This window comes from Hylaeus anthracinus, unplaced genomic scaffold, assembly GCF_026225885.1.
Source record: "Hylaeus anthracinus isolate JK02 unplaced genomic scaffold, UHH_iyHylAnth1.0_haploid 11994, whole genome shotgun sequence".
Lineage (NCBI taxonomy): Eukaryota > Metazoa > Arthropoda > Insecta > Hymenoptera > Colletidae > Hylaeus > Hylaeus anthracinus.
In genome coordinates, this window is record NW_026534341.1 from 5,707,031 (window position 1) to 5,732,091 (window position 25,061).

Below are 25,061 nucleotides of genomic sequence, written 5' to 3' on the forward strand. Positions count from 1 at the left end.
AGAGAGAGAGAGAGAGAGAGAGAGAGAGAGAGAGAGAGAGAGAGAGAGAGAGAGAGAGAATGGGATATCGAGTCGACGGCGAATCGAGAGAGGAGAGCGAATAAGGGAGACCAAGCGAGCCAAAGCGAGAAAAATAGAGTCTGCCTGAGGGCAGAGCGAGTGGAAAAGCAGGATGCGTGGTGGAAGGACGGCAGATACAGAAAGCATGGCGTGAGCGAGACGGAACGCTCGGCCGGAAGCAGTTACTCGTGCGATGTAACGAAAATATCAGGCGTCCGTTTCGCAATCGGCCTACCCGCGTTCACTCGAGTTTAATATAGAACACTCGCACGCCCTGTCGCGAAAACATCACGCTAACGTCGCTAAGCGCACGCCGCTATCGCGTTTATCGCGCTATATCGAAAATTATCGTTCCTCTTCACGCGCCCGTCTTCCTCCAGCCTCTACCGATTCGTCCACGGTCCCTACGTCCGTTACAGCGTCGACCATCCCTGGGACGATCGCTTGGAGACACCGTTTTCGCGATCCTCGGGCTCAATGTCAACGTACCCGCGGATTCGTCGCTCGCGTACACTGGGACATCCTTGGAGAAATCAATTGGGTCACTAGGAACCCTCAGATCTAAAGCTTCCCAAATCCTTATGGTCTCGGAGTCCTTCAGTGTCCTCTACGAGGTCTTTTAACACTATACCTAGCACGACGTTAATTCTCGGTCCATTTTATATGGACAGACTTGCTCTAAAAATGAGATACTTTCGTACGTTCTAAGCAACATTGCTGGTTTTTAAGGGGCGTTGGCGACGGCACGCGAATCCCCGCGACGTCGACGCCGCGCTTGGGCGTCCCTTCGGCTCGAATCTCGCGGGGACGGCGTTCCGTGACCTCGGTCATTCTAATCTCTCTTTCATGCTAATAAATTTCTGCGCGGCGTATCTGTGTATAACGTGGCTTAATCTGCCCTGCCTGCTCGTAAATCACATTCGTACAGTCGATGGCTCTCTCCGTGGACCTCTTTCCTTCGCGACCTTGCTTCCTACATGCAACCCTCAAAAAATCTGATCAGTTACAGAGGTGACCAATAATGAAACAAAAAAAAAATAGTTAAAGTGGTTTGTTGGTGCAAAACTGTCCAAGTAACAGAAGTTTCTCACTTCTCTCGGTATAAACAGCTTTCCACGACTATTCGATCCTAAAAATCAAAGCAACCGTTGAAATTTCATTCCGTTCCAACATCTCACGGCCTCTTCCCATCTTGGTTGGTCGTTTCGTAGCTTCGATAAGCCTAGCCAGCCGTACAAGTCCGTTACGTCCAAAAATTCCGCGAAATTCTCGCATGGCGCCGTCTTTCCTGAAAAGTTTATCTTCGATTAGCCCGCGATCGGCTCCACTTCTCGTTTCACCTACGGCGAAGTGCACGAACGATCAATCAATAGGATGTTCGCGGAACGACACTAGAAATATCACGCGATTCCTGGAACACCGCGGGCGTTCCGCGAACATCGCTCTATCAATCCCGATTCTTTCCCTCGACCGCATTATTGGCTGCTATTTTTGCGTTTCCGGGACGATGCACTTCGCGAATCTCTAGTAAGTACAATGGCTGTCCCTATTAGAGCAGAGCGCGTTACGCGTCGTCGTTGGGAAGCTGCAGGCTCGAAAATTTTCGGGATAAGTCGAATAAAACGCGAGCTATGTATATTGTTAACACGTATAATAATATGTATGAAGTTATAGACTTGGTCAGAAAATAGGTACGATAAATTGAAATCTCTATAATGGAATAAATGCAAATTACAGAACAATTTACTGTTCGTTTTAAACGAGCCTGTCCCGAAGCATTTCGAGACCTCGAGTCGGATCGTTTAAACAAATCGGAATCTCGAGCCATATTTGTCGCGGTCCCAGTTCCGTTGAACACAATCGAGGCCCTTGTGGTTTCTCTGTTTATCGGTGGTGCTTGTCGTATGACAAGCTGTCCTCCCGTTCCTCCTCGTTGCGTGGCGGGTTGTCATCGTGTCACGGGAGCCTTATCTCTGCGCTTTTACGACTGTTCTTCCATTAACGATTACGTTATTATCGGCGCTGTATCGAGTGTAACGCATGCCACCGAAGATCGCCGTCAGGGGAAGACTTTTTTCGTCGGGTCGCCACCCTTTCACGGTCGGCTCCCGTACGCTCGGCGCGTATCCTTCGCCGGGAGAGCGATACGATAAGTGCCACGTATCGTGGCAACGCGACGTCCTGATGGTTAATTCGTGCCGCGAAATTACCGCGTTGCGCGTGCACACGTACAATGTATCGGGGAGAAAACTAGTTTCGCGCAGGAAAGGATTAAAGGACGTCTCCCGGTAGCGTTGACTCCTTCCAACGTGGCCGAACGAGTCGCCGAGGCAGGCAAAACCGAGGCAAAAGCGAGCCAGGCCAATCTTCCCTCGTTGATGCGTTCGTTGGAGCGAGGAGGGAGGGATAAGTAACCGGAGGTAGCGATGGCCTCGAGGTCCTACCAATTCGAGACATCCTTTCGAGGTGGAACACGGTTTTAATAGCGGACTCGTCGCGGAAAGTGACCACGGGGTCCACGAGCACGGACTACCACTCGCGGCTGGACGAGATCCGTGGTCCACGTGCAGGGATATTCCTTTGCACTCTCGAATGCAATCTCTTTGCATCCCGGGAATCTTTTGTTACGACTAGAAAATACTGGATAGTTCTAAACTATCGATTAAATTGGTATCGCGTAGCTATTATCTGATAAAAGGTGCAATATGTATCCCGACTCGTTACAATGTGCACCTTGGGATATAAAATACGCATCGGAAAGAGTAGAAAAGAAGAGAGAAATAAACAAAGATTATTGGCTGAAGCGGGAATTTACATGTTGATAAGACTACAGACGCTACGCATTTATAGGGGCATGCAAAATAAAGCACCGATATCGCTACAATTCGTAAATTTATGATCTACGAATCTTTTCGAACGTTGGCTATGTTTAGTATCTATTTGCTATATCGGTGTTTGTACCATAAATGCGTGGAATCTGCAGTGCACTCGTCGAAGAGTGAAGATTTCATGCATTCGTGACGGTGCAGTAATACAGAAAACCTACGAAAAACATGTACAACGTATGTCGAATACATTCTACAAATAAATATAAAAATATTTTCAGTTTCATTGTGCACATCTGTTCATATTTTCCATGTACGTATTATATCAATTCATATCGTAAATGCATAAAATCCGCAGTATACTAAACCGAATAACCAATAAAAAAAAAAAACGATCGAATTATTCTTCACAAATTTCGGTGAATAAATAATACAAACCTCAAGGTCCGTATAGCGAAAACCAGAGACGACTGGATGTCCCGTTTCTGCGAGGACACCCTGTATAGGGTAAATCGCTCGAAAAGTTGCAACAGAGGGAATTGAATGGCCATAGCTAACCGGATGAAGCCGGAGGAAGAGGGAGGGGGAATTGTGTACAGGTCTCGGCATCGAAGGTGGAGCTGAACGGTGGGGAAGAGGCCACTTCCGGTCACATGACGACACTGGACCAGCCAGCCTGCCACTTTTCTCTCTTCTTATTTTCGGCTCGTCCCCTCCCTCCCTCCCTCCCTCCCTCCCTCCCTCCATCTCTCCCTGCCGCTACGAAGCCACGTCTTCTTCTTCTTCTTCTTCGTCTTCACCGCCTTGATTAACTCGAACCGTCACGAATCGGTCACGAACAAGTGAAACAGATGGCGGAGCCGTGCTTTCTCCTTTTTATTCTCACCCAGCACGTGGAATTTTCGTCCTCGCGCCCTGAACCGGAAGTCCCTGGAACGTACAGCGTTGCCCGAGGATTTTTCCATCGACCCCTGTGTGGTCCATCGTCCACGCCTTTTACAAATTTCGTTGCAAATAGACTAGTAGGCTCGAATGAGAACAGATGGCTGAGAGTATGTTCTACGGACGTAAGGATGCGAGGATGTTAGTATGAATTGTTTGTAGAAAGTGAACAGCGATGAGCATTATTTTGTAAAGTCAGTAGGTATTAGCGCAGGTCATCCCATAATGCCGTAAAAATCTGTTTACTGTAATCATGAACGTATCAACGATTCCATTTATATATATATATATATATATTTTTTTTTAGTGGAGTAAGCATGGATACGTGTGGGCTCGAGAGTCAAGTGGTTGCAGAGGCCTCGATACGCGAGCAACGCGCGAACCGAATAAATAAATCCGAGAAAGTATGTATATTTGCTTACTAACTTTATTAACAATTGCCGGTATAAACCTGAATCTACTAACAATTAGATAACAACATGTGCGTCAACGCATTCCTATGGACGTAACGAATTCGCATCAACCGGAAGTGAAGAGTCTGGAATTTATGTTCTCGTTTTTCGTCTTGTATTTTTTTTTTTTTTGTTTTTATCGTCGAGTTCTCCTCGTCGCAATTACAATAATATACGTATACAGATATATGTATATATATTATTATCAAACGTAGAAACGCGTTCAGCTTGAGGCGAATTTGTATCGATCGTCCATCAGGGATTGAGAGGAAGGATTGTTGGGGGAGGGGTTAATACACCGAATTGGTACGTTTTTTTATCTCGTTTTTTATACACCACTTGCTCTCGTTCACTCTTACTCACAAACTCTCACTCTCTCTCTCTCTTTCTCTCTCGCGCGCGCGCGTGCGTTCTTTTTTTTTTTTTTTAGTTACTGTACGTTCGCGTACATGAAACATATACATAATAACGTAGGTACGTCGATGTTGAACCACCCTATGCAATCAAACTTTCGATCGTGGGCACGCAGTTTTGCGATCATGAAGCAATCGTAAACCATCGCAATCAATCGCGAGGCGATCAACGAGCCATCGTCATCGATCACAAAGCGATCACAAGTAATCGCAATTGTTTACAAAGCGACCACGAGTCAACGCCGTGGACCATAAAGCGATTATTGCCCAATTCTCCTTCGTAGGCTACCGATCGGAACACCACGCGTTCCTTTTCTCTTTCTCTTTCCTCTCGCTTTCTTTCCCCCGGCTCGCGAAACCTTACATTCGCGATTGTATCAGTGCTTGAAAGTACTCCCCCTAAATACGACGCGACAACGTCGATACAGAGGCCCAAAAGTATGCAAAGATAAAAAAAAAAAAAAAGAAAAAAGAAAGAAAAAAGAGAACCACGCGTCGATTGATATTGCAAAGAGCGACGGACGATCCTAAATTAAATCGGAGGATCGAATTCATGTGTCCGGACCAAACACGATTTTGGCTGATTTTCAGTACGTTAAACAGAAATGCATAAATATATATATATGTATGTATACGTATGCGTGTGTACGATTGTGTGTGTATACATAGTATTTATATATATACAGAGCGTATAGAGTTAATAATAATTGAAAACTTAGTTCCTTTAGCTTGGCGAGGCACGCGCGCGCGCGCACACACACACACATATTCACATAAAAATACACCGACACGCATATGACACATACACGCGACACAGGTGGGCGCGAAACAGGGATGGGCAAAATTCTAGATCATCTAGATAAAAAGATAGTCGAGTAAAGAATGAAAAGTAAACAGTTTTTCATTCGTTACTCGCCAAATAAAACGGGCTTTGATTCATAGTATGGAACATTTCACAATGATCGAACTAATGTTGCGAATAAATAGGTACACGTTTGCTTTTGTTTCTTTGTTCTAATCGAATTATGCCCGTCCCTGGCGCGAAACATCGATGGGATCGTCACGTACGCACGGTGGGCCCCCCCTCGTTGATATTTTGGCAATCGTTTAATTTCAAATTAATTTCAAAGGTTTCCAACGTTTCGTTTTCCATGGTTCTCGACGTACATTCGCGTACCACTTTTTTTAAAGATTTTTTATACTTCTTTGCCACGATCACGCCGATCAGGCACGCTCAAGAGTTCTGAAAACGATGTCTTTCGAGCCCTTACGAATCGGGGGCTGGGACTATTCGAATAATTTAATATTCGATGGGAAGAAACACCGTTTCAACCGTGCCAAGCGTTTCCAAGCAACGAGTATCCATCGAGCAGCTCCGGGCAAAATGTAATCCGTGATTATAATCGTTCAGTGAGGAATAATAAAGGTAACAAATATTTTCTAAACAGCTCCTAAATATTACAGAGACCAACCATAGGGGTCGAAGAAATTTTACGTTTTCTTGAATGGAGATTTCCGTTGTTCCTATCCGTCGCTTGAAAATATCGACGAGGACGGAATCGTCATCCTATAACGCGTCGGCCGCTAGACTACGATTCGTGAAAATTTCTACGAAGCTAAAACTCTGCCTCGAGACTGCCGAACATTCGATAATTTAACGCTTGTCCTAGTACTTAATTTTTGGCTGAGACGTAGAATATCTAACCTTTCCATCGAATAACCAGGAAACAACACGTTGCTTTTATTCGTAATCCATTATACTAATTTTACCCATCTCTTCAACGTTCGAGCGAGCAATGGAAGGTTAACACACCTTGGGGCTGCGTGGGAAGCGCTGTTACCGTGCAATTAAACGCCGCGCCTCGGCCTCTGGCGAATGAGCGGCCTCGAAAGCGTTAATTATTCCAAAAATCTTGCTCGAGGAATAGAAAAAGAGAGGGGGGGGGAGAGAGAGGGCGGGAGGGGGCACGGTGCCCCGACTAACGAGGAAAACGATTACTCGGTACGTTAAACTCGCGTTCGTTAAGGCGAAGAAGCTCGTCGCGGTTTCCTCTTGCTTTCGTCGCGGTTTGGCAACGGAGATGGACGAAATTTTTCTCTGGACGAAAATTGCGAATAACGAAAAATCACGACTCAGAGACCACTATCCGTGAACGATAGAGTTCGAATTGTAAAATGAGATATATCGTGAAATAAAAAAAGAAATGTAACTGTTCTACTCGATAGATACCAAGAATAAAAGAGTAATTCACGCGCGTTCCTACGGAACGATATTAATTAGACTCGCACGCACGACTAGATAATACTGGAAAAAAAAAATATATATATATATAAACGAAACGAATGTACCGAGGCGAGCGTAGTCGCTTGAAAGATACGACGCGGTGAACTCTCATTGTCGTTACCACCTCTGTACATGCGTACATAGTATGCGACCCCCGAAAATAAGAAACTTCAGTGAAATGTATCAAAAGGACCAAGATCTAGATCTTAAAACTCCATAGAAATAAAACATTTCTGCATTGCTGTCGACGTTAAAAAAAAAAAAAAGAAGTTCGAAGAGGGGATATTCCACACGTGGGAACGCCGCTTAAGGTCGTCGTTGCGCACGAACGCGCACCCGTCTTTGCACCTTATTCGATTTACGAGCTTCACCGTGCGTCTTCCACCAACCGTGCAAGCATAGGCGTGCAGATTTCACGCGTGACCCCTCGCCCCCCCCCCCCGAATATCTCATCCTCTACGCCCTCGCGAGATGCTCCTTTTTCACGCGTAGATTTAACCCCCGTACCATTCCTATTCGAAGATGGGCAGAATTTCAATTCGAAATAGGATTTAATTTCTGTGGAGCAAGTTAAGAGTTGCTAAGTTTCTGAAAGTTTTCGAATGTACTTCCGTTTTCCAAAGATAAATGATTAAACAGAGGCCTTGAAAAGGTGTAAATTACTTGGTTTGTCGACGACAAGACGAGAGGTAATTTAAAAGTAAACCGCCTAGCTCTGTACCGCTTAAAAACTCAAGTACATAATATGTAAATAGTTTACATACACGTATATATAAATACAAATAATTTATATAAATATTCTATAAAGTATATAGATATTAATATGTATGGATGATTCACGATGTTCCAAATTCTATATTTAATCACTTATCGGTCATACGAAATCCTTTATTCGGACGAAAAATTTTGCCCATCTTCGTGTACCTTCTTTCATCGCGCGTACGTTGTTGTCACGATGTCTGGCGTATGTCGTACCCGCCACGCTCGATACGCGCCAGTGTTAACGAGGATAAAAGCACGTAGTGTACCCCGGTGTACATCGAGAACCTGGAGGAAAACGCTCGGAAACGCGGACAATGCTTCTTTTCAGAGCATCCTCTTTCTATCTCTCCCCCTCTCCGTTTCGCTTCCTGACTTCTTTTTCATTCCCCCCCCCCCCCGCCCCTCCGTGTATCGCCGTTCTCGAGCGCACGCGCACGTGCGTTTTCAATCATGATACCGTATAAACACGGTCCCTCTCCTCCCCCCCCCCCACCCGCCCCCTTGAAAAACTTCCCTCACCGCCCGTTGATCAAACATTCTCGCCCCCTGCACGTGAATATTCTATTTTACTCGGCGACGCAGCCACGAATAAATTAACCGTAGAAAAGTTTGCTCTTTATACAAATGTAATATACAATATACATATCTATATCTATGCGCGTACAGGCTGTCCGCGTTATCATTCGCCGACGTTGCTTCGATCGGAACTGAAACGATCCCCGAAATCGATCCCCTAACGAACGAAATTCAAATCGTAATCGTGTCAACTATAATTTCAATACCGTTCGTTTCGTTAATTCGTTGCCACGAGTAAATGACGGCGGTGCCTAGCTGAGCGCAAAGGGTTGGCGTCTATAAAAGAAAAAAATGATTAGTGAAATTTACTCCCCTTTGGACGAAACCCAAGACGGCAATAATAACACGAATATTCCGTACCCGCACATACACGCATTTATACAGACAGCACGGATGCATGTCTACGTACATATATATATATATACGTGCTCGCGTTTAATATACTTTAGCGTTTCTTCTATTTACCCTCTTTCTCTCTCGTACCGTTCGTCCACTCGTTCACGGTGTGTGCGCGTACTATTTATATATTTTATCGTGTACAGACCTATCTATACGTAAGTGGTATGTCTCTGCGTAATACGCACGCTCGCGTACCTTTTATCATCGTCTTTCTCGCCCTTTCTCCTCCTCGCTCGTGCCGATCCCCTCCGCCCTCGTCCTTTTTCTTCCATTCTCTCTCCATCGGGGCTCTCCTCGTCGCGTCGTTCGGATCCCCCACTCGCTCCGCATTCTCTCCCACTCTCCCATTCGCTCGCTCTCTCTCTCTCTTTCTCGCGCGCGCGCGTGCACATGGAAGAGAAATAATAAATAATTAAAACACTCGCGACGTCAGACGTACAAACTCGTCGGAACTTCCCAACGCACATAACTCATCGTTTCTCGACTTAAATGCAACTTGCTTGTACTTGATGCGATTCACTTTGCTCCCAAATGTGTCCCCGCACTCGTCCCGAATCGATCGACCATCGTCGATTATCGTCCGTTCCTCCCACGGCCCCCGACGCCAAACTACCCGTACACGACGAGGTTTGCAAACAGAATTCTCCAATGGAAAGAATGGTAGATCGGAGCCTATGGTCGTACACAACTTCCTGTTACGCGTTGACTGTCACGTAACCAAGCGACAAGGTAAAATGTCAAGGATGCAGCTTGCTGCGTACGGTAAATGGTTCGGGTAGTTTATTGGTCCTCGTATTCGCGCGGAATTCTTTCGTGAATAAGGCACTTTACAGACGGAGAAAATAAAACAATTGTTTCGGGTGACAGTCAACGTGCAAACCTCGATCGTGTACCGATACTACCTCGCTTAAAGATAGAACCTCGGGGTTGATGAAACGACCCATCGACTCGAGCGGTAGCTGCTGAGGTGACACCCCTCTCGTATATTCATTTCGTTGAGTTGTCGGTAACCGACGAGAAAATAAATAAAATCATTCATTGAATATCCAATTTCTTTGGGAAAGATTCGAATAAATTATAATTACGAGATCGCGATAAAAATTGTTAATTCGCAACAGGGTTAACGTACCGATACGCGGCACCGCTTTAAAGTTACTCTTCGTTGTTCTACGTCTCTCGTACCCCACGAGCTAGCCGTTCGAGTCCGAGGAGGAGTTTCAGTCCCCGGGAGAAACTTGTCCAGCGATCCCCTGTTAAAGATAAACGTCGATTTTCGATCTGTAGGCGAGGGCGCGAACGGCGAAACTTTAGAGTTCGGGCGTGACCGGATCGAGCAACCTTTTCTCCGGGTCCCTCGAGTCCCCGATGTCGTTAGCGATGGGATGATGCCTGCCGGAGGCTTGGCTCCCGAGGGTGCTCGGGTTGCACCTGCATCCCTGGGCGGCGTGCCGCGCGTAGCACGTCTCGCAGAGGGCCACGCAGCCCTTGAACGGCCAGTAGCACAGCAGGCAGGGCATGACCAGGGTGAGGGCCGCCAGGCAGGCCCACCTGGAGGCCGTCTTGTTCCCCGTGCAGGAGCACGGCTCGTCCGCGCAGCTCCCTGCCGCCTCTCCGTCGATCCCGCCGGTACCTGTGCCGTCTGCACAGTGATAGAACAGTCCCTTCACGCAACAGAGGCAGGACGCGTAATCGAGGATAGTGTCCGCGGAACAGAAGCACTTGTTGTCGCACAGCCATTTGCTGGGCAACGGCGGGGGTTCGCGACAGGACTCGCAACGGCATCTGCCGCAAAAATTGCACATTATCGACAAACCGGCCGGATCGTAGGTTCTGGAGGCGAGGCTGTTGGCTGGCTCCTTGGTGAAAGAGACCGGCTGCTTGGTAACGGCGTTGGTCCCCACGGCGTTCGCTGTCGTGGATGCCGCGGCGTGAGTCCCCGTCGCGTTCAAACCGCTACGAAACGCCTGGTGAGCCCTGGCGGCGTGCAACCGATGATGGGTGGCCGCCACAGCAGCGTCGGAGAGACCTTTCCGACGCTGCTGCCTCCTGTCGATCTTCGGGCAGTCGGTGGCCGCGGCTCGTTTCTCATCGTCCAGACGACGCTCCTGGTTCAAGCAGCAGTGCTTGAACGGAGCCTCCACGTACTCGTTGATGGTCCTCTCGCCGTCGGGCCGCGGAACGGTCAGGCTCACCTCGCCGATGGGACTTCTGGGAGGCGTGTCCGAGGTGGAGAGCGTCCTGGGCGACGTCTCGATCGTCTCGACGTTCCGCGGTCGACTTCTGAACGTGCTGGACAGGGGACTCAGAGGCGCGGTGGTCACCGGAATTCTAGGATTCGACTGGGTCGAGACACTGCTGGTCGCCAGCGTGGTTGCGGCGACTACCGACGGAGAAGAGGCTACGTGCACGGCTGGCAACCGTGGCGGTGGAAACGGACGATTGTGGTCGTGGACGCGACTCGACTGGACACCCTGGTGAACGGATTGGTTGTCGCTGTCGTCGGAGTTGTTGTTGCCTGCGTCCGTGGTCCCGTCTAGACCGTTTCCAGAGATAATACCGCTGGTCTGCGAGGAGGGTGGCCGCGAGAGCGGCGGGATCGCATTGTTCAGCGACATCCGACCGGATCTCAGTCCAAGATGCTCGGCTTGGTAACGCGCCGCTGCGTCCACGCGACGCTTCCGGTGCTCCTCCTTCTCCTTCGCCTCCAGCTCTTCCTCCTCCTGCCAATGATCCGCGAAACGGACACCGGCGACCTCTGATCCCTCTGCTCCTCGCGCTCCACCTGGTCCAGGGACGCGATTCGACGAGGTGACGAACCCGATTGATCCTGGTCCCGTTCTTCTTGCTGATGCTGCTTCTGGCGAGGATGGCGAGGGGGTACCACGAACCGACAAAGCCGACGACGACGATGCCCGCTCGCTAGCCCATTGTTCGACGGCTCTCGGTGTACCTGGACACGGTGTATGCTGCTGCTGCTGCCGTTGATGCTGATGACGATTAGTTGACTGACTTGGCGTTGCGAGTGTCGCCTCGTTGATACGCACTGCCCAGCCCGCGCGAGGTGGTGGCACTCTCGGCAAGGGCGTTCCATTAGCGAGGATGATGCTCGGTAATGCTCCGCGTCCGCTTCCTCTCGCCCTCGCGACACGCGCTTCATCCCCACCTGAAACGGTACGCAAACTGTTAGCGATGGTTCGATCGGGAATCAGGATCGCGATCAGAAATTATTTATAGAAACCTCGAACTTTGCTTTAGGTATATCTAGAAAGGCTATTCCGTCTTTCTTTTTTATTTATATTGCTACTATAGAATCACACGATGAATTCTGCTTGAGAAACGTGCAAATTCTCTGGTAGGATAAATGGAAACTTTATCTCAGCAAGATTCATCCACGGAAGAATCTACCATAACGTTAAAAATAGGACCTGTTTGACATCCGTCTCAGTGCCAGTTCAGGACTTCTTCGTTCAATCCTTTCTAAATCTGATATCGGAAAGTGCACGGTCCAGTATGCCGGGGATGCGAGGAGGATGGTCGAGAGAAGTGAGAAATTAGAGGAGACGAACAAGTAGCGGCGATAAATCGCAGCGAAAGGGAAGGGATCGGCGATCTGAATGGACAACGGTCGAAAGCGATATATTCGGGGATCGCACCTCGCGAGCAGCGAAGGATGCCGTGTACGCGGTCTCCGCTGCCTACGTAGCGACTTCGAGGTAGGTTTGGTCTCCGAACGTGGGCGAACGCTCGGCGAGTGGGCGCGTGCACCAGGTTTCTTGATTCAGTGGTCACCAGCCCACTCGAAGCGCCCACAGTTCTGGAAGAACCGAGCGTTTTGTTAGACCGGAGACCAATCGTGTCCTCCACGCATCTGCGTCGCCTCAGGGCTGTACTCGTGAATCGAACTCGGGATGGATCGAGCTAGAGTGGGACTTTGGAAAGGGCAACCTTTGGTTAGCAACCATTTCGATATTACGAACGATCGTACTCGTTTGCAAGCATCATTCGAGTATCGAGAGGGCCGAGCTGAAATGAAGCGGAGTCTTTATTCCTGTCTCACTTAGTTGGAAAGCTGGACGTTGGAGGTAATAGACTACTTTGGAATTCTAAAGAGATCTAGGAAGAGTAGGTCTTCGAAGGCCTTCTCCACTTTTTCGTATACATCAAGATTAAACACACGGCTATAAAGAAAGAACGCTACAATAAGTAAATGAAAATGTTCAGGGCATAAAAGAAGCATAGCCCTTTCCTAAATATAGTCGCCTAATTTTCGTCGGCATCAAGAATACCGCAGTGAAAGTCACCAAGTGTTTCGAGAGCCAGTGTGGGCTCCGCAGCCGCGAATGGGAGCATTAAAACGCGTATTCGTCGAGGATAGCAGGAATAATTGGCCAGCGACGAATGTACGGACCCACGATGACATTAAATCCGCCTCGTAATCCGTTCAACACCGTCTCGACCCACTCTCTCGAGGTGCTTACAGAACTGGAAGAAACGACGTTTGTTCGCACAAGACCGATCTCGCGCGTCCTACACGCATCCGCTGTGTAGGTACCAGGATCGTGCGACGATGCCGGCGCCCCGATGCTTGCGAAACACCGAATACATTAAATTTCCTCTGCTCCCCTCTTTCGCAAGCGAAATTACTTCGACGAAATTACGTACATCGATTATTCGAAATTTAGGATACTAGAGCTTAGGTAAAAGGGGCTAGAGAGTACTAAGCTTAGTTATGAGGGATTAGAGGGCATTGAGCTTAGCTATTGGGGGGCTAAAAGACACCGAGCTTAGCTATGCTGGGCTAGAGTGTGCTAAGCTTGGCCATGGAGAGCCTAGAGGGTACTAAGCTTAGTTATGAGGGGTTAGAGGGTACTGAGCTTAGCTATTTGGGAGCTAAACGGTACTGAGCTTAGCTATGAAGGGCTAGAGTGTGCTAAGCGTAGCCATGGGGGGCCTAGAGTGTACTGAGCCTAGCTACGAGTGTTTAGATGGCCATGAGCTTATCTACGGTAGTCTAGAGGCTACTATGCTCAGCTTCAAGTTCGTATATCCGAGCCAAGGCATGAGTTTGTTAATACAAACAAAGTTCTACCGTATGTACGTATTGGTACATAGGGAGAATCGAGAGGATGCAGAGGGAGCGGTGGTTAGTGCGCGCTCGCGGCTCACGCGGTAGAAACACGTGTGAACCCACGCAGATACGCTCAGAAGCGCACCGACGTGCCACACACGTTCGTCAACTGCACGGGCGTGTTCGCGAAGAAACAGGCGGCCCATTCAGAGAGTGCACTCGGAGAGGAATGCGCGCGGGCTATCGCCGACCGACTGCCATAGGTCAGAGCTTTTAGTCGCTTTATACGGCCGAGAGAGCAGATAAGAGGAACGTTTTGTGAGCTTGTGCAGCCGGTGTACCGACCACCGATTATCTCTCTCTCTCTCTCTCTCTCGCTCCCTCGTCATCTATCTCCTCCCCAGACGAGATATTTCTCCGCTTTTCGTCGCTACGCCGTTCAGCTCCGCCGATAGAGATCCGCCCGCTAATGGGCCACTCGAAACTTTCTCTATATGTCCCATTGTCGTATACGGCCACGTTTGGGGGAATTTTTTGGCGAGAAACCTTTCATCTTTTAGGAACACAGATTTTTACGTTTGTGGACATTTCTGTCGAGCTTCGAGATGGGAGTGCAATGGGTTGGAAAAGGAAAGGAGAGGAAGTTGTACGGAGGACTGGAGGGTTGACAAACAATAAGGAACTAAGGCCGAACGCACACGGGCGCAACAGATTTGAAATTAGTGTTGGAAGCCGTTTGCGCTCTTCGTTTTACCTACTCCACTATCTTTGTTTTACCTACATCCACGGTTGCATGCAATTAATTTCAGAGTGGTTTGAAACTGATCGGTTGCGCCCGTGTGCGATCGGCCTAAGTGAAGACCTGGAAGACCTAATGGTACCGTCTAGAGTTAGTGCAAGAGAATTTGGTTCCCGAGGATTGATCCCCTCCAAGATTTACTTGAAATCATTTCAATCGTAGAAAGACCCTCTGACTAAGGTGAAAGGAAGTTCCCTGGTTAGTTGGAAGAATTCGTTTTGTCACGCTGTGAGAGAGAGAGATATTCGAACAACGCGTAGGTCAGCCGCTGAATAATCGCGCCTTCGCGGTAAAAATCAGATAAGTCACGAATATTCGATTCGTGAATCACGCGATGGTTATATGGAACGAAGGAGGCGCGTTTCGGAGAAAATTACCAATCGCATAATCGTGACACCATGATTGTTCCGGGCGACCATGACGGCGATACGCCGAGTATTTAGCGTGCAGTCACGTTTCTCGTTTGTTTAGCACTCCTTGTTGCATACTGCGCGTGGAACGACAATGATACATGCTCAGTATTTTGTTGTATACAGGTATCTCGATGATAAAATGTGTTTCGAATGGAGAAATTAATTAATTACAGGTAAAATGGCTTGGAACAAAGTGCTATTCCTATATAGAACGGGTTCGATGCACGACAATGTTGATTATTCTAATAGAATTTAAAGGGCACCGTCATTCCCGTACAGGATGCTCCGAATAAGGTCCATTTAACTGTCATCTCCGTGGAAAAAAGGCAATTTTTAAACGACGTTCCGGTACAGATACGTTTTAATTCGCGACGGAAACGTTCGCGATAAGCCCGGACGTGCTTCCTCGCTGCGCGCACGTTTCCGTTCAATAGAGTTATCTGGCATTGCGGTTTAAATGATATCGCGCTTCGAAAACACGAGATTCTGGCCATGTTTCGGTGGAACGACGAATTTCATAACACAGCGACGGGCGCAATTTGATTAGATAATTAAAAGCAAACATTCGGAGTTTCCTTTGATTCGAATAAAATCATGCAATAATTCACTTCAACAGATATTTCGATCTAATTGCCGTTTTGGATAATTGTATTTCGTCGAAAAGCAGATTTCAATAGATAGTTAATTTTCTTTTTCACGTTATCAATTTCTGTTTTACGATACAGCTCGTTAAACGTATCCGATTACAAGCGTCCACGACATAATGCAAGCGTATTTACTTTCTCGTAAAAGGGTTTTCACCGAATGAAAAAGGTTGGGAAGTACATAAATAAGAACTAGCCCCGTCATACACACGCTGACGATGTTATCCTTTACTCCAATCTTTCATCGAATGAATGCTCAAACTCTCTAAACGCTTCTTTAACACCCCACCTAACAACGAATGACCCAACAATAATATAGCGAACAAGACATATTCGGAAAGAATTAGAAATAAAAGGGTAATCCAAGCACGACTGTCCACACATTCGTCCCACGCCCACCCTCAGAGCCGAGCGGAAATACTTAAGAGAAAGTGATGTGAGACTTACTGAAAATTCATGGGACTAGCGAAAATCCAGAAAAGAACGTGGGCTCGCCCACGCCGGGGCCGAGGGGATCCTTGGGGAGGCGTGTCCGGTATTCTCACAGGGCGCACGCGTACCAACGCGACAGCTCCGGAACGGCGATTCCGTTCGAACGGCTGAACGGATCTAGGAACGTCCTCGAATTCCACCGGAAGCCAGCTGCTCGTCGCCCTCTCATCTGCCCTGCCGTCCCGTTCTCATTTCCCCTCGGCTAATGTTTCCGGGGGACTGGCTTCGCGACGCGAAAGTCGTGACGTCACGCGCACCAACAAATGCCGACAGATTCGACAGAGACGTTCATCTCGCCAAGTGCTTCGATTCGACGAGTAACGGGATAATCGGATCTTAGAACGTAACGAGCGCTATCGAACCGAGTTCCGACTCGATAACGCGAACAAGCCGAAGGAAGCGTTCGAGAAACGACACGAGGCGACGATGAATGAGACCGTGAGCGAATTGTCAAAAACAGAGGTGACCGCGACGACTGCTGGCGAACGACTGACAACGGGCTCGCCGTGAGCGAGTCGAACTGGTGAGTCGAGGCGACGGAGTGGGGCTGGCGCGGCAGCGATTCGCCGAGGCGCGAGCGAGCCGCGGAGTGGGGAGGACCGAGAGTCGACGACGGTGGACGAGGGGTTGGCGCGGTGAAGAGGGGCACAAGGCAAGAGGCAGTAGGACGAAACGGCAGGGGAGGGAGGGAAAGCAGGAAGAGAGAAGGTGGGAAGGAAGCCATGAATGGCGACAGTCGGGCGAGGGAACGGGAAGAGAAAAAGTAGAGACAGAAAGAGCGAACGAGGAGGCGAGAGAGTGTGACGAGGGCCGGTCGAGTTCCGTGCACGGTATGCCATCTGGCGATATCGTAGCCAACGACTCGTTCGCAACACGAAGCTTTTTATGAATGGGCGGAAGCTATCATTGAAGCTTTAGATTGAATGAAAACATTACCTATGTCGTCACACCGTGTATACCACCGACAGCGTCGCCGCGGCGACAGTGTCGCTCGTCGACGATACGCTCGGAGGTGGCGATGCTTGCGTCGGTGATTTTTTTACCCGTGTTTTTTTTCTTCTTTTTTTTTTTTTCTTGTCTTATTCCCCACCACGGGTGTAACGCGATTCACGCGACACACGCGTACGCACGGTGTGTGGGAAATTTTCGTCGTCGGCACCGGGAGGATACTCGAGGCGCGTTATCGATCGAATTTAAAGCGTTTCGTTCGCGTTTGCTCGGGTTAAGGGCCCCTGGTCGCTGGATAAATGATCGAGTCTTGTTACCGTGGATGTTACACGGAGAGAGGGATTGAAACGAAAGTGTTCGATCGCTCGTGCAACGAAAACTTTGGTGTATAGAGTCAAGATACTTAAGTTGCACCGATAATTTCATGATATCGTTATCGCGGCGCAAGGGGTGAAGTGGAGGGGGGAGGGGGAGGGGGGAGAGGGGAGCAGGGAATTATCAACGATATCGACGCAGACGCAAATTACAAACAGCGTTTCGTGTAGGATAAACAAAACAGTCGTTCGAATCTCGGCAACACGCCAAACGCGTCTCGGTGTTGGGCAAGATGTAACGCGACTACGATTAATCGGTAATCATGAATAATGAATGATCTTGATTAATGAATGATAATCGATAATCACGAATGTGATCGAAGATCGATGAATAATGAATGCCAGTGTTCGTGTTCAATTAACCAAGAGGATAATCGGTAATCGTGAACGAATGATCATAAATTGTAATTCGTGAACAGACTTACGAATAAAAGACGTAATAATGAAAGATGATTATGATTACCGATTAGTATGGCCTTTGCGTGCGATTGATATGAAATCGCGATACAATCGCTGCTCGTCTGTGTGTTGCATCCATGTTTGGGTCAACGAAACAATCGACTCGGGAGACCTCCCGTCAGTTGCTCTGCGAGAACCTCCCTCCTTCCTCTTATTGCGTTGGTCGTTGACTTGGATGCTCAGAGTTCGGCAGTATTCAATGAAAGTAGCGACGGAGTCGAGCGTATCGCGTGAATATCCTTGCTTGGACGAGTTCTATGGTGTCTACTTTTAATTTATTTGCTTGTTCGTCGTACGGTCAGTTCTACAAGTACTCGTACCCTCTACTAATTGAAACTATCGTAGGTAAAACGAATGAATTCTAGGTTGCACGTGATTGGTTTCGCAAATAACGAACTATACGTTTTCAACCAAGTATAAACCTATTACAAATAAACCTATTACAAATCCATTCAAATAACCTAGCACAAAAGTAAACAGTATCGAGTCTCTATCGTAATTCCTGTTCGTTGGGATGATCATTCTCGAGGATGGTCGAGGCGTTTAGGGTAAAGCAAGGCTAGGCACGGATGCCTGGAAGCTGCGGACACGCGATAAATAGAAGAATGAAGAAGTACCGTTACGTTTTAATGACGATGCCATTCTCGAGCCAGAGGAATCTCCAAGGCTTGTTAAGTGACCGGGTTGCATCTTTCGTCGAGTTTATTCAGTCGCCTGATCGCGTGCTTGTCCACCAGCGATCTCTCGCCTACGCGTTTCACGTTATCCGTTCCATTATTTGGAACATCACCGTCATTAATATTAATCGATCGTCCGCGACAGATGTTCCGTTAGCGTAGTTTCGAAGGTCGTCCTCGCGTTTGCCCTACTCAAATAGAATTTTTTAATGGCTTCGCGTGCCACCGTTTATTCAAATTTATGTCCCGCCAGACGAGCTTCCGCTTAGAAATCACGATTGGACGGCGGATAGTTTCCTCGGGATAAGAATATACCTTGGAGGCATGCAAATTATCAAGATCATCTTTGTATAAGTGCTCTGTTAAAATACGACCTAGTCAAGGTACTGTTCCGAGCCAGGGGGATCGCGTATCTCGCGAAGAGGATTTCAAAACGGGGAAGATCGCCGAACGAGAGAAGAAGGTGTAGCGGATTAAAACGGTAGCTAACAGTACTCCTCGCGAGGCAACGTATCTTGAACCAGTTCATAGCTCATTTCGCTGTTCCGCCTTTTAATTTCTAGCACGGAAGGAAAATCTGTGAAAGTCGAACGGTGCGCCGAGCGCAGGACTCGAGCAAGTGCGATTAGAATGTCGTGGCGATCAAAATTTCTATGGAAAATTTCTGTCAAAGCGAACGTAGTCGTTATTCGTTAAACATAATCCACGGTAATTAACATTCGAGTGTACCTTTCAAACGAACACGTGCGCACACAATTTTGTGTCTCAAGCGCTTCCTTCGATCGTGCATCGTTTTTTCGTGTACCTTCCGATGTAACATTTCGATGGATCATTTCTAGATGTACTGTTCATCGTGCATGCAAAGAAACGGTGCATCCAATTCCGTAATCGCGTTCCAACTCGAAAAACGTACACTTCCTACGCGGCACAGTTAGAGCTCGAGGCGAGAGAGGCTGAGAAACGCCTGTCGACGTCGCGTGCTCGCGAGCGCGCTTGCTTTGCGAGAGAGTTCTCGTCGTGTATCATGGCTGAATGAGCCTCTAGAGCGCGTACTATACTATCAATAAGTTGGCCTAGCATATTCACGCTATAGCGTTGATTCAGCACCAGTTCCGTGAGCGTGCGTTAGTGTACACCGTAGTACGACGACGAAGAATCCTTTCGTTCCATTTCGTTTGGTCTTGTGTACCTGCCTGGCCGCCTACCTCCACAAGTAGTCGTTCGATCACGGCTGGGCGCAAGCCAGTCTCGTCGGGGCAAGTCACACAACCGAACGAACGAACGAGAGGAACGAGAGAGGGCGAGGATAGTGAACGAAACGAGTTGAACCGATAGGACGTCTCGTTCTGTCGCGTTACGCGCTTGTTGTATTTATCCCGCTCATTAATTCTATCCTCGTCGTGCACCGTTCATTCATTCGATCGTCCGTCTCGCTCCGTCTCGCGCTCCGCCGAGTCGAGTGTCGTTGGAGACGTCTCTCTCTCTTTCTCTGCTGCGTACGCACGTTCATTCATCTCCTCTCTGTCTGCTCGTGTGCTTTTCGGACCTCCTTGTCGCGCGCGCCTCACCTCTTTTCCTTCGTCGTCCTTCTCCGACCTTCTACGCTACCAGTCGCACACTCTCCCTCGTTCTGGTTCGTTCACTCAGTCGCGCAACTGGCCACGTTGTTCCCACTCGCTCCCATCCCCACTCCACCCGCGCGACCCCCACCATACCGATACACATCCGCAGCGGCAGATACCAGGAGCGTAACGAGTCGGTGGATTTTGTCGATAGAATTTTTTGTTTAATTTAGAACCCGATTAGAACAGTACAACAAAATAAAATCTACCATTGTATTCTTTATCAAAGTATTTTCAACTCCAACTTAATCCTACCATCGATACATATCACTTTCGAAACAATGGTATTAACCTAGCGATCTGTTTACAGCTGCTCTATAATCTCTCAGACCAGAGATCCATTCCAATTTACCTTCCAATTTCCATTCCATATATAATGTTTATCGATGATCCTATCCCACAATGGGATTTTACCGCTTCCAGAAGTTCCAGAAGCGAACGCAATTTAGGCTACGGAGAGTCGACGGATTAAGGTGGGTGTTATCGAGCGGGTCTGGCGATCGTGTGTCAACGTAAATTCTATTTGGTTGCGCAACACCGTGCTTCCGGGTCGCGGTCCTCGCGCGAAAACTAAATAACGCCGATAAAGAACGGTATCGCGTTTAAAGCGTAATATTTCTTCGGGTAGCGATACCGGCCCGCGCTAAACTGCACACTGTTGTATCGCAAGCTTATCGTTTGTCGGCGAGCCTGACAATTACCTCTGAAACACGCGGCGCAATCATTTCGCGCGAGCACGTGCACGTATTGTACATTCAACGCCCCTCGCGATACTAATTTTTCCGGCGCGATTTCTTAGAAATTAAGGGGGATACTTGATGGCTCGCAAAATCGATCGATCATTTCCTTCGCACTTGGACAATTTCTCGAGCAGTTAAAAGATTCCTATTTTTGCGAAAACGAAGGTAGACCCGACGCAGAAATTTTCGCGCGTTTTGAACGGGGTTTCGTGGATTGGACGATACGACACTGTAACGATGAAAGACACGCGCGCAGGAACGTTAAGCGAAACTGGCGAGCAGAGAGCGAACAGCCAAGCAAACTTCGACGAGGGCTTGGCTCGCCTCCGAGCAAACATTTGTCCGCTAAGAAATTTCTATATAAAATAAATTCCGATTCAGGCTCGCGATACTGGGCAAACGTACCCAAACGCGTAATCGGGATAGAGGCAGCTATTGAAAGAGCGGCTAGCCGAGTCCGCGAAGGTGGGAAGCGTTTTGTCTGGCCGTGACAATTTTTAGAAAACGAATTAATTTAATTAATTAATTTAATTAATTCGTTTAATTTGCAGAATTAATTTCTACATCTAATACGATCGGAAATCCGAATAAGATTCTTTTTCCACTATTATTGTGACCCACTATTATTATGGTTATCTGTGGAAAAGTCGCGTATTATCGCCATACATGCACGGTGCTTCGCAGCGTTGCAATCCAGTATTGCATGAATTCTTGCACAGATTATCACGTTTTACTCGCGGCATGAGAATCGTGTCTTCGAAGTGGTTATTTATAGAACAATTGCGGTTATCGCAATACTATGGTGTTTCCTTTTACGTATCGACGCCCTTTCAGCTCGTTAAGTACGCTCTATTAAATCGAGGCTTTTCTTGTCTGAAACACGCGGTCTTTTCAGATTTATTTGCCCAATATACTCTACGCGCACGCATTTGTTCGTTCAACTAGTAAAAGGAATAATAAAGAGTAAGACAAAAACAAATTCTTCCGCGTCTTTCTACCTTCCCAATCCCTCCAATCGTTACCTAAAAACCTATCGTAATTTCAGTTCGAGTAAAACAATTCGTCCCGAGAAAGATTAAGCCTGCAGAAGCTTGGCTTCTTATCACGAGACAATAACACGCAAGAAAATAAAACAAAGTCTGTTCACAGCGAGGAGATAACAACAAACCCCGAGAGTAAAAAGCTCGAGCGAATCGTCCAACGGTTCTTCCGTTTTCATTGCCAACGAACGAGCTTCTTCCCCCGTGTCTCGTCGCAGCCCCTTTTTCCCACGGGAAAAAGGAAAAACGAGCCCGGTTGAACGTTGCTCGACGAAAGACAGTCGCAGAGAGGGGGAATCCTTTTGTTGGTGAACGATAATGAAGCCGATGCGCTCGACTAATAGCGAGAACGAATGGCGCGCGAGTACGCGCGACGAGTCACCGAGCGGAGTCAAAGCGGCCAGTTTATTTCGAGCGTTTCCGATTTCGAGGAGGCAGGCGACTCGCGTGCCTGTGCCCGACACCCAATTACACAACGTAGGCTCGCGGTGAAAAGCTAGCAGAAGCTGTCGACCTAACACGGAGAAAGGCTTGTTTTCTTAAACACCTGGTCTTCGGAATTCATTTTTCAATTCCTTACCGAGTTTGCGTGTGTTAGATTCCATTAGTCTTTACTTGCTACCCCGTTCCGAGGTACCCGTCCGTTTGTCTGTTTCCACGCTGGTACGCGATGTGAATCGCTCGTTTGACGCCTGGTCCGTCGCGAAAGCGGTAAAAGTTGACGACGAGGCGAGAGTTGACAGTGATCCAAAATATTTTTCTGTCAGCGGGCCGTGTCACGGAGATCCGTCGCCGCGAGGACCGGTAAAATTAGAGAAGACGCTCCGTGAAGTTATTTTAATGAGAATTCTGCTCCTCGCTGTGTCAAGATCGCGCGATTCTAAACCCGAGGCCTAGCTATAGTCGTCTTGTACGATGCGTCGCAAGGCTCGCCGCTATCTTTCCAACTAAGAATTCTATTTCACGACAAAGTCAAGGCGAGACCCGCTACCGGCGATAGTAAATCTTCCTTTACTGCTTCCGTTTGCCACTTTTTCCTTTCGATATCCCTTTACCATCCGCTGCTGGGAGAACTTGTTATCGAGCAGGTTCTGAGCAGTCAAACTTCAAAGTTTTCTGGTCATGCTCGCCCAAAACTGTTACGATAACAATTCGATTACAGGCTTAGCTTTGCGTCTCTCTATTCCAGCAGGAATTTAAAAAATAACGTCGACTCGATATCCAAGTAATGCTTAACAGCTCCTCCTCTGCTTTATATTTTACGGGGTTAATTGCCGCGTGTTCCGAGGGCCTGGCGCGTAACTCAAATATTTTTGGTGGCTTGGTCAGTCTCAAAAAACCTGTTTCCTCCTCGATGCCGCCTCTAACGCGACCAACAGCAGAGGAGCAAGCGCGGGACATCGTAGAAGAGAAGCTAACGCGGCCATCTGCCGCGTATGAAATGGAACAAATATTCGTTTCGTCGTGTTTGTAGCAAAACGAAATTTCCCGATTTGTTCGCGAGCCGAGCAAGTTTACAGGAAATGGGGGGGCTGGTTCGACAAATGGCCCGTGCATAACGAGTGTTTTCTGGCCTGATGTTCCACGGGTTTACTAACAACGAGTCGATCGGAGCACCGACAGGCGCCTTCTGCTCGCCCGTGATCGTAATTCGCGATGAGAGTCGCAACGCGTTTCCAGGTACCATTCTACCGCGAACAACGCTCTGCCCGTTCCACGACTACCCTGTGGTACTCTTTTAGAATCGGAGAACCGGAAACATTTTGCGATAATAATCAAAATAAAAGTGTAGTTGAGATTGTCAAGATTCCTAGCGGTATGGTTACGGGACATCTTGGGAAACAATCTGTGGAGGTTATAATTGGTTAAAGGACGAGGAACTCGAGAAAGCAGAACTAACGTTTTCTTGGTCTCCGAGATACTCGTACGCAAAGCCTTGAATTAATCACCTCTCCCTCTAAAAAAAAAATTCATTTTTTACGTATCTTGATTAGCTGAGTTGACAGAGGATCGCTTCACCAAGGAAAATTTGAGAATTCAAAAGAGACTCGAGTTCGCGAGTAGCAGAGAGAATAAGGAAACGAAGAAGCGTCCTGCGCGTCGTTTTCCAAGATGTCGCGTCTTTTTGTCGCATCCGACAGGGAACGCGCGCCCCACGCAGCGAAGACGTTGCGACAGATGTGGTGTGCTTGGGCTCCGTTCGACTTCCCTACGGCACGGGTGGAAGCCTCGTCGGAAGCTGTTTTGACTGCTTCTCGCATGTAAAGTAGCTTTCGAAGCGGGCACCGCGCGGTTACGCAGAAAATTAATCGTTATATAGTGCCTTAATACGGTCGTAAATCTCGCCCAACGAATCGGTCCATAAATCCACCGTCGCTATAAATTCCTATTCGCGACGACAGCCTCGCTGGATTATTAAATTTTAATTTCCGCGCCACGCACGTTCCCATCCTGGACGCGTCCAAATAAACGCACGCGATTCATCCGTCGATCCGCTCGATTAGCGAAAAGGTTATTGGCTACTTTAAATCTCGCCACGTTCGAGAATTAAGTCGGCGAGACGTGTTTACGATTATTTGGGAAACGATGCCGTGAGATACAACCTGCCGTATCACAAAAATTCCCCTTGGGCGATTTATCGACGTTAAATCTTACTAGTAACGCGTAAACGAAGGTGTAGTTATATTTTTACAAAATCCAGCTATTATTTTTACTCTTGAATATATATATATATATAAAATACTCGAGCGCGTTATAGAAACTGAAAACGTGGTTTTCGTTCGCGAAATTCGTTTACTGATCGCAGCATGCGACGGTCAGAATCGTTTCGCGCGATAACAATTAAACGATAACGGGTTCCGAACAAGAGCAAACGAGCTACCAGCAGAAGAGAGGTGAGAGAGGGAGAAAAAGAAAGGAATGAGCTCGGCGCACCGGATATCCTTCAGACTGCGCCCACGCAACTGCATCAACGTACACGCGTGCACGCACACACTCGGAGACCGTCTCTCTCTCTCTCTCTCTCTCTCTCTCTCTCTCTCTCTCTCTCTCTCTCTCTCTCTCTCTCCATTC

At 48.0% G+C, this 25,061-nt stretch overlaps 2 protein-coding genes across 2 annotated transcripts in view; both read right to left on the minus strand.

The window, feature by feature from the left end:
- The window catches only part of LOC128888443 (aldehyde dehydrogenase 1A1), a 127,982-nt gene that overhangs the window by 3,525 nt on the left and 99,396 nt on the right, over nt 1-25,061 (minus strand). The window lies entirely within an intron of this gene.
- Nucleotides 9,000-25,061, minus strand: part of LOC128888845 (protein sprouty) — a gene marked incomplete at its 5' end in the record, with an annotated part of 36,119 nt that continues 20,057 nt past the window's right edge. Inside the window, one exon of the mRNA XM_054146010.1 lies at nt 9,000-11,876. Within this exon, the coding sequence (XP_054001985.1) occupies nt 10,021-11,876 (1,856 nt within the window). The remainder of the gene's footprint in view (nt 11,877-25,061) is intronic.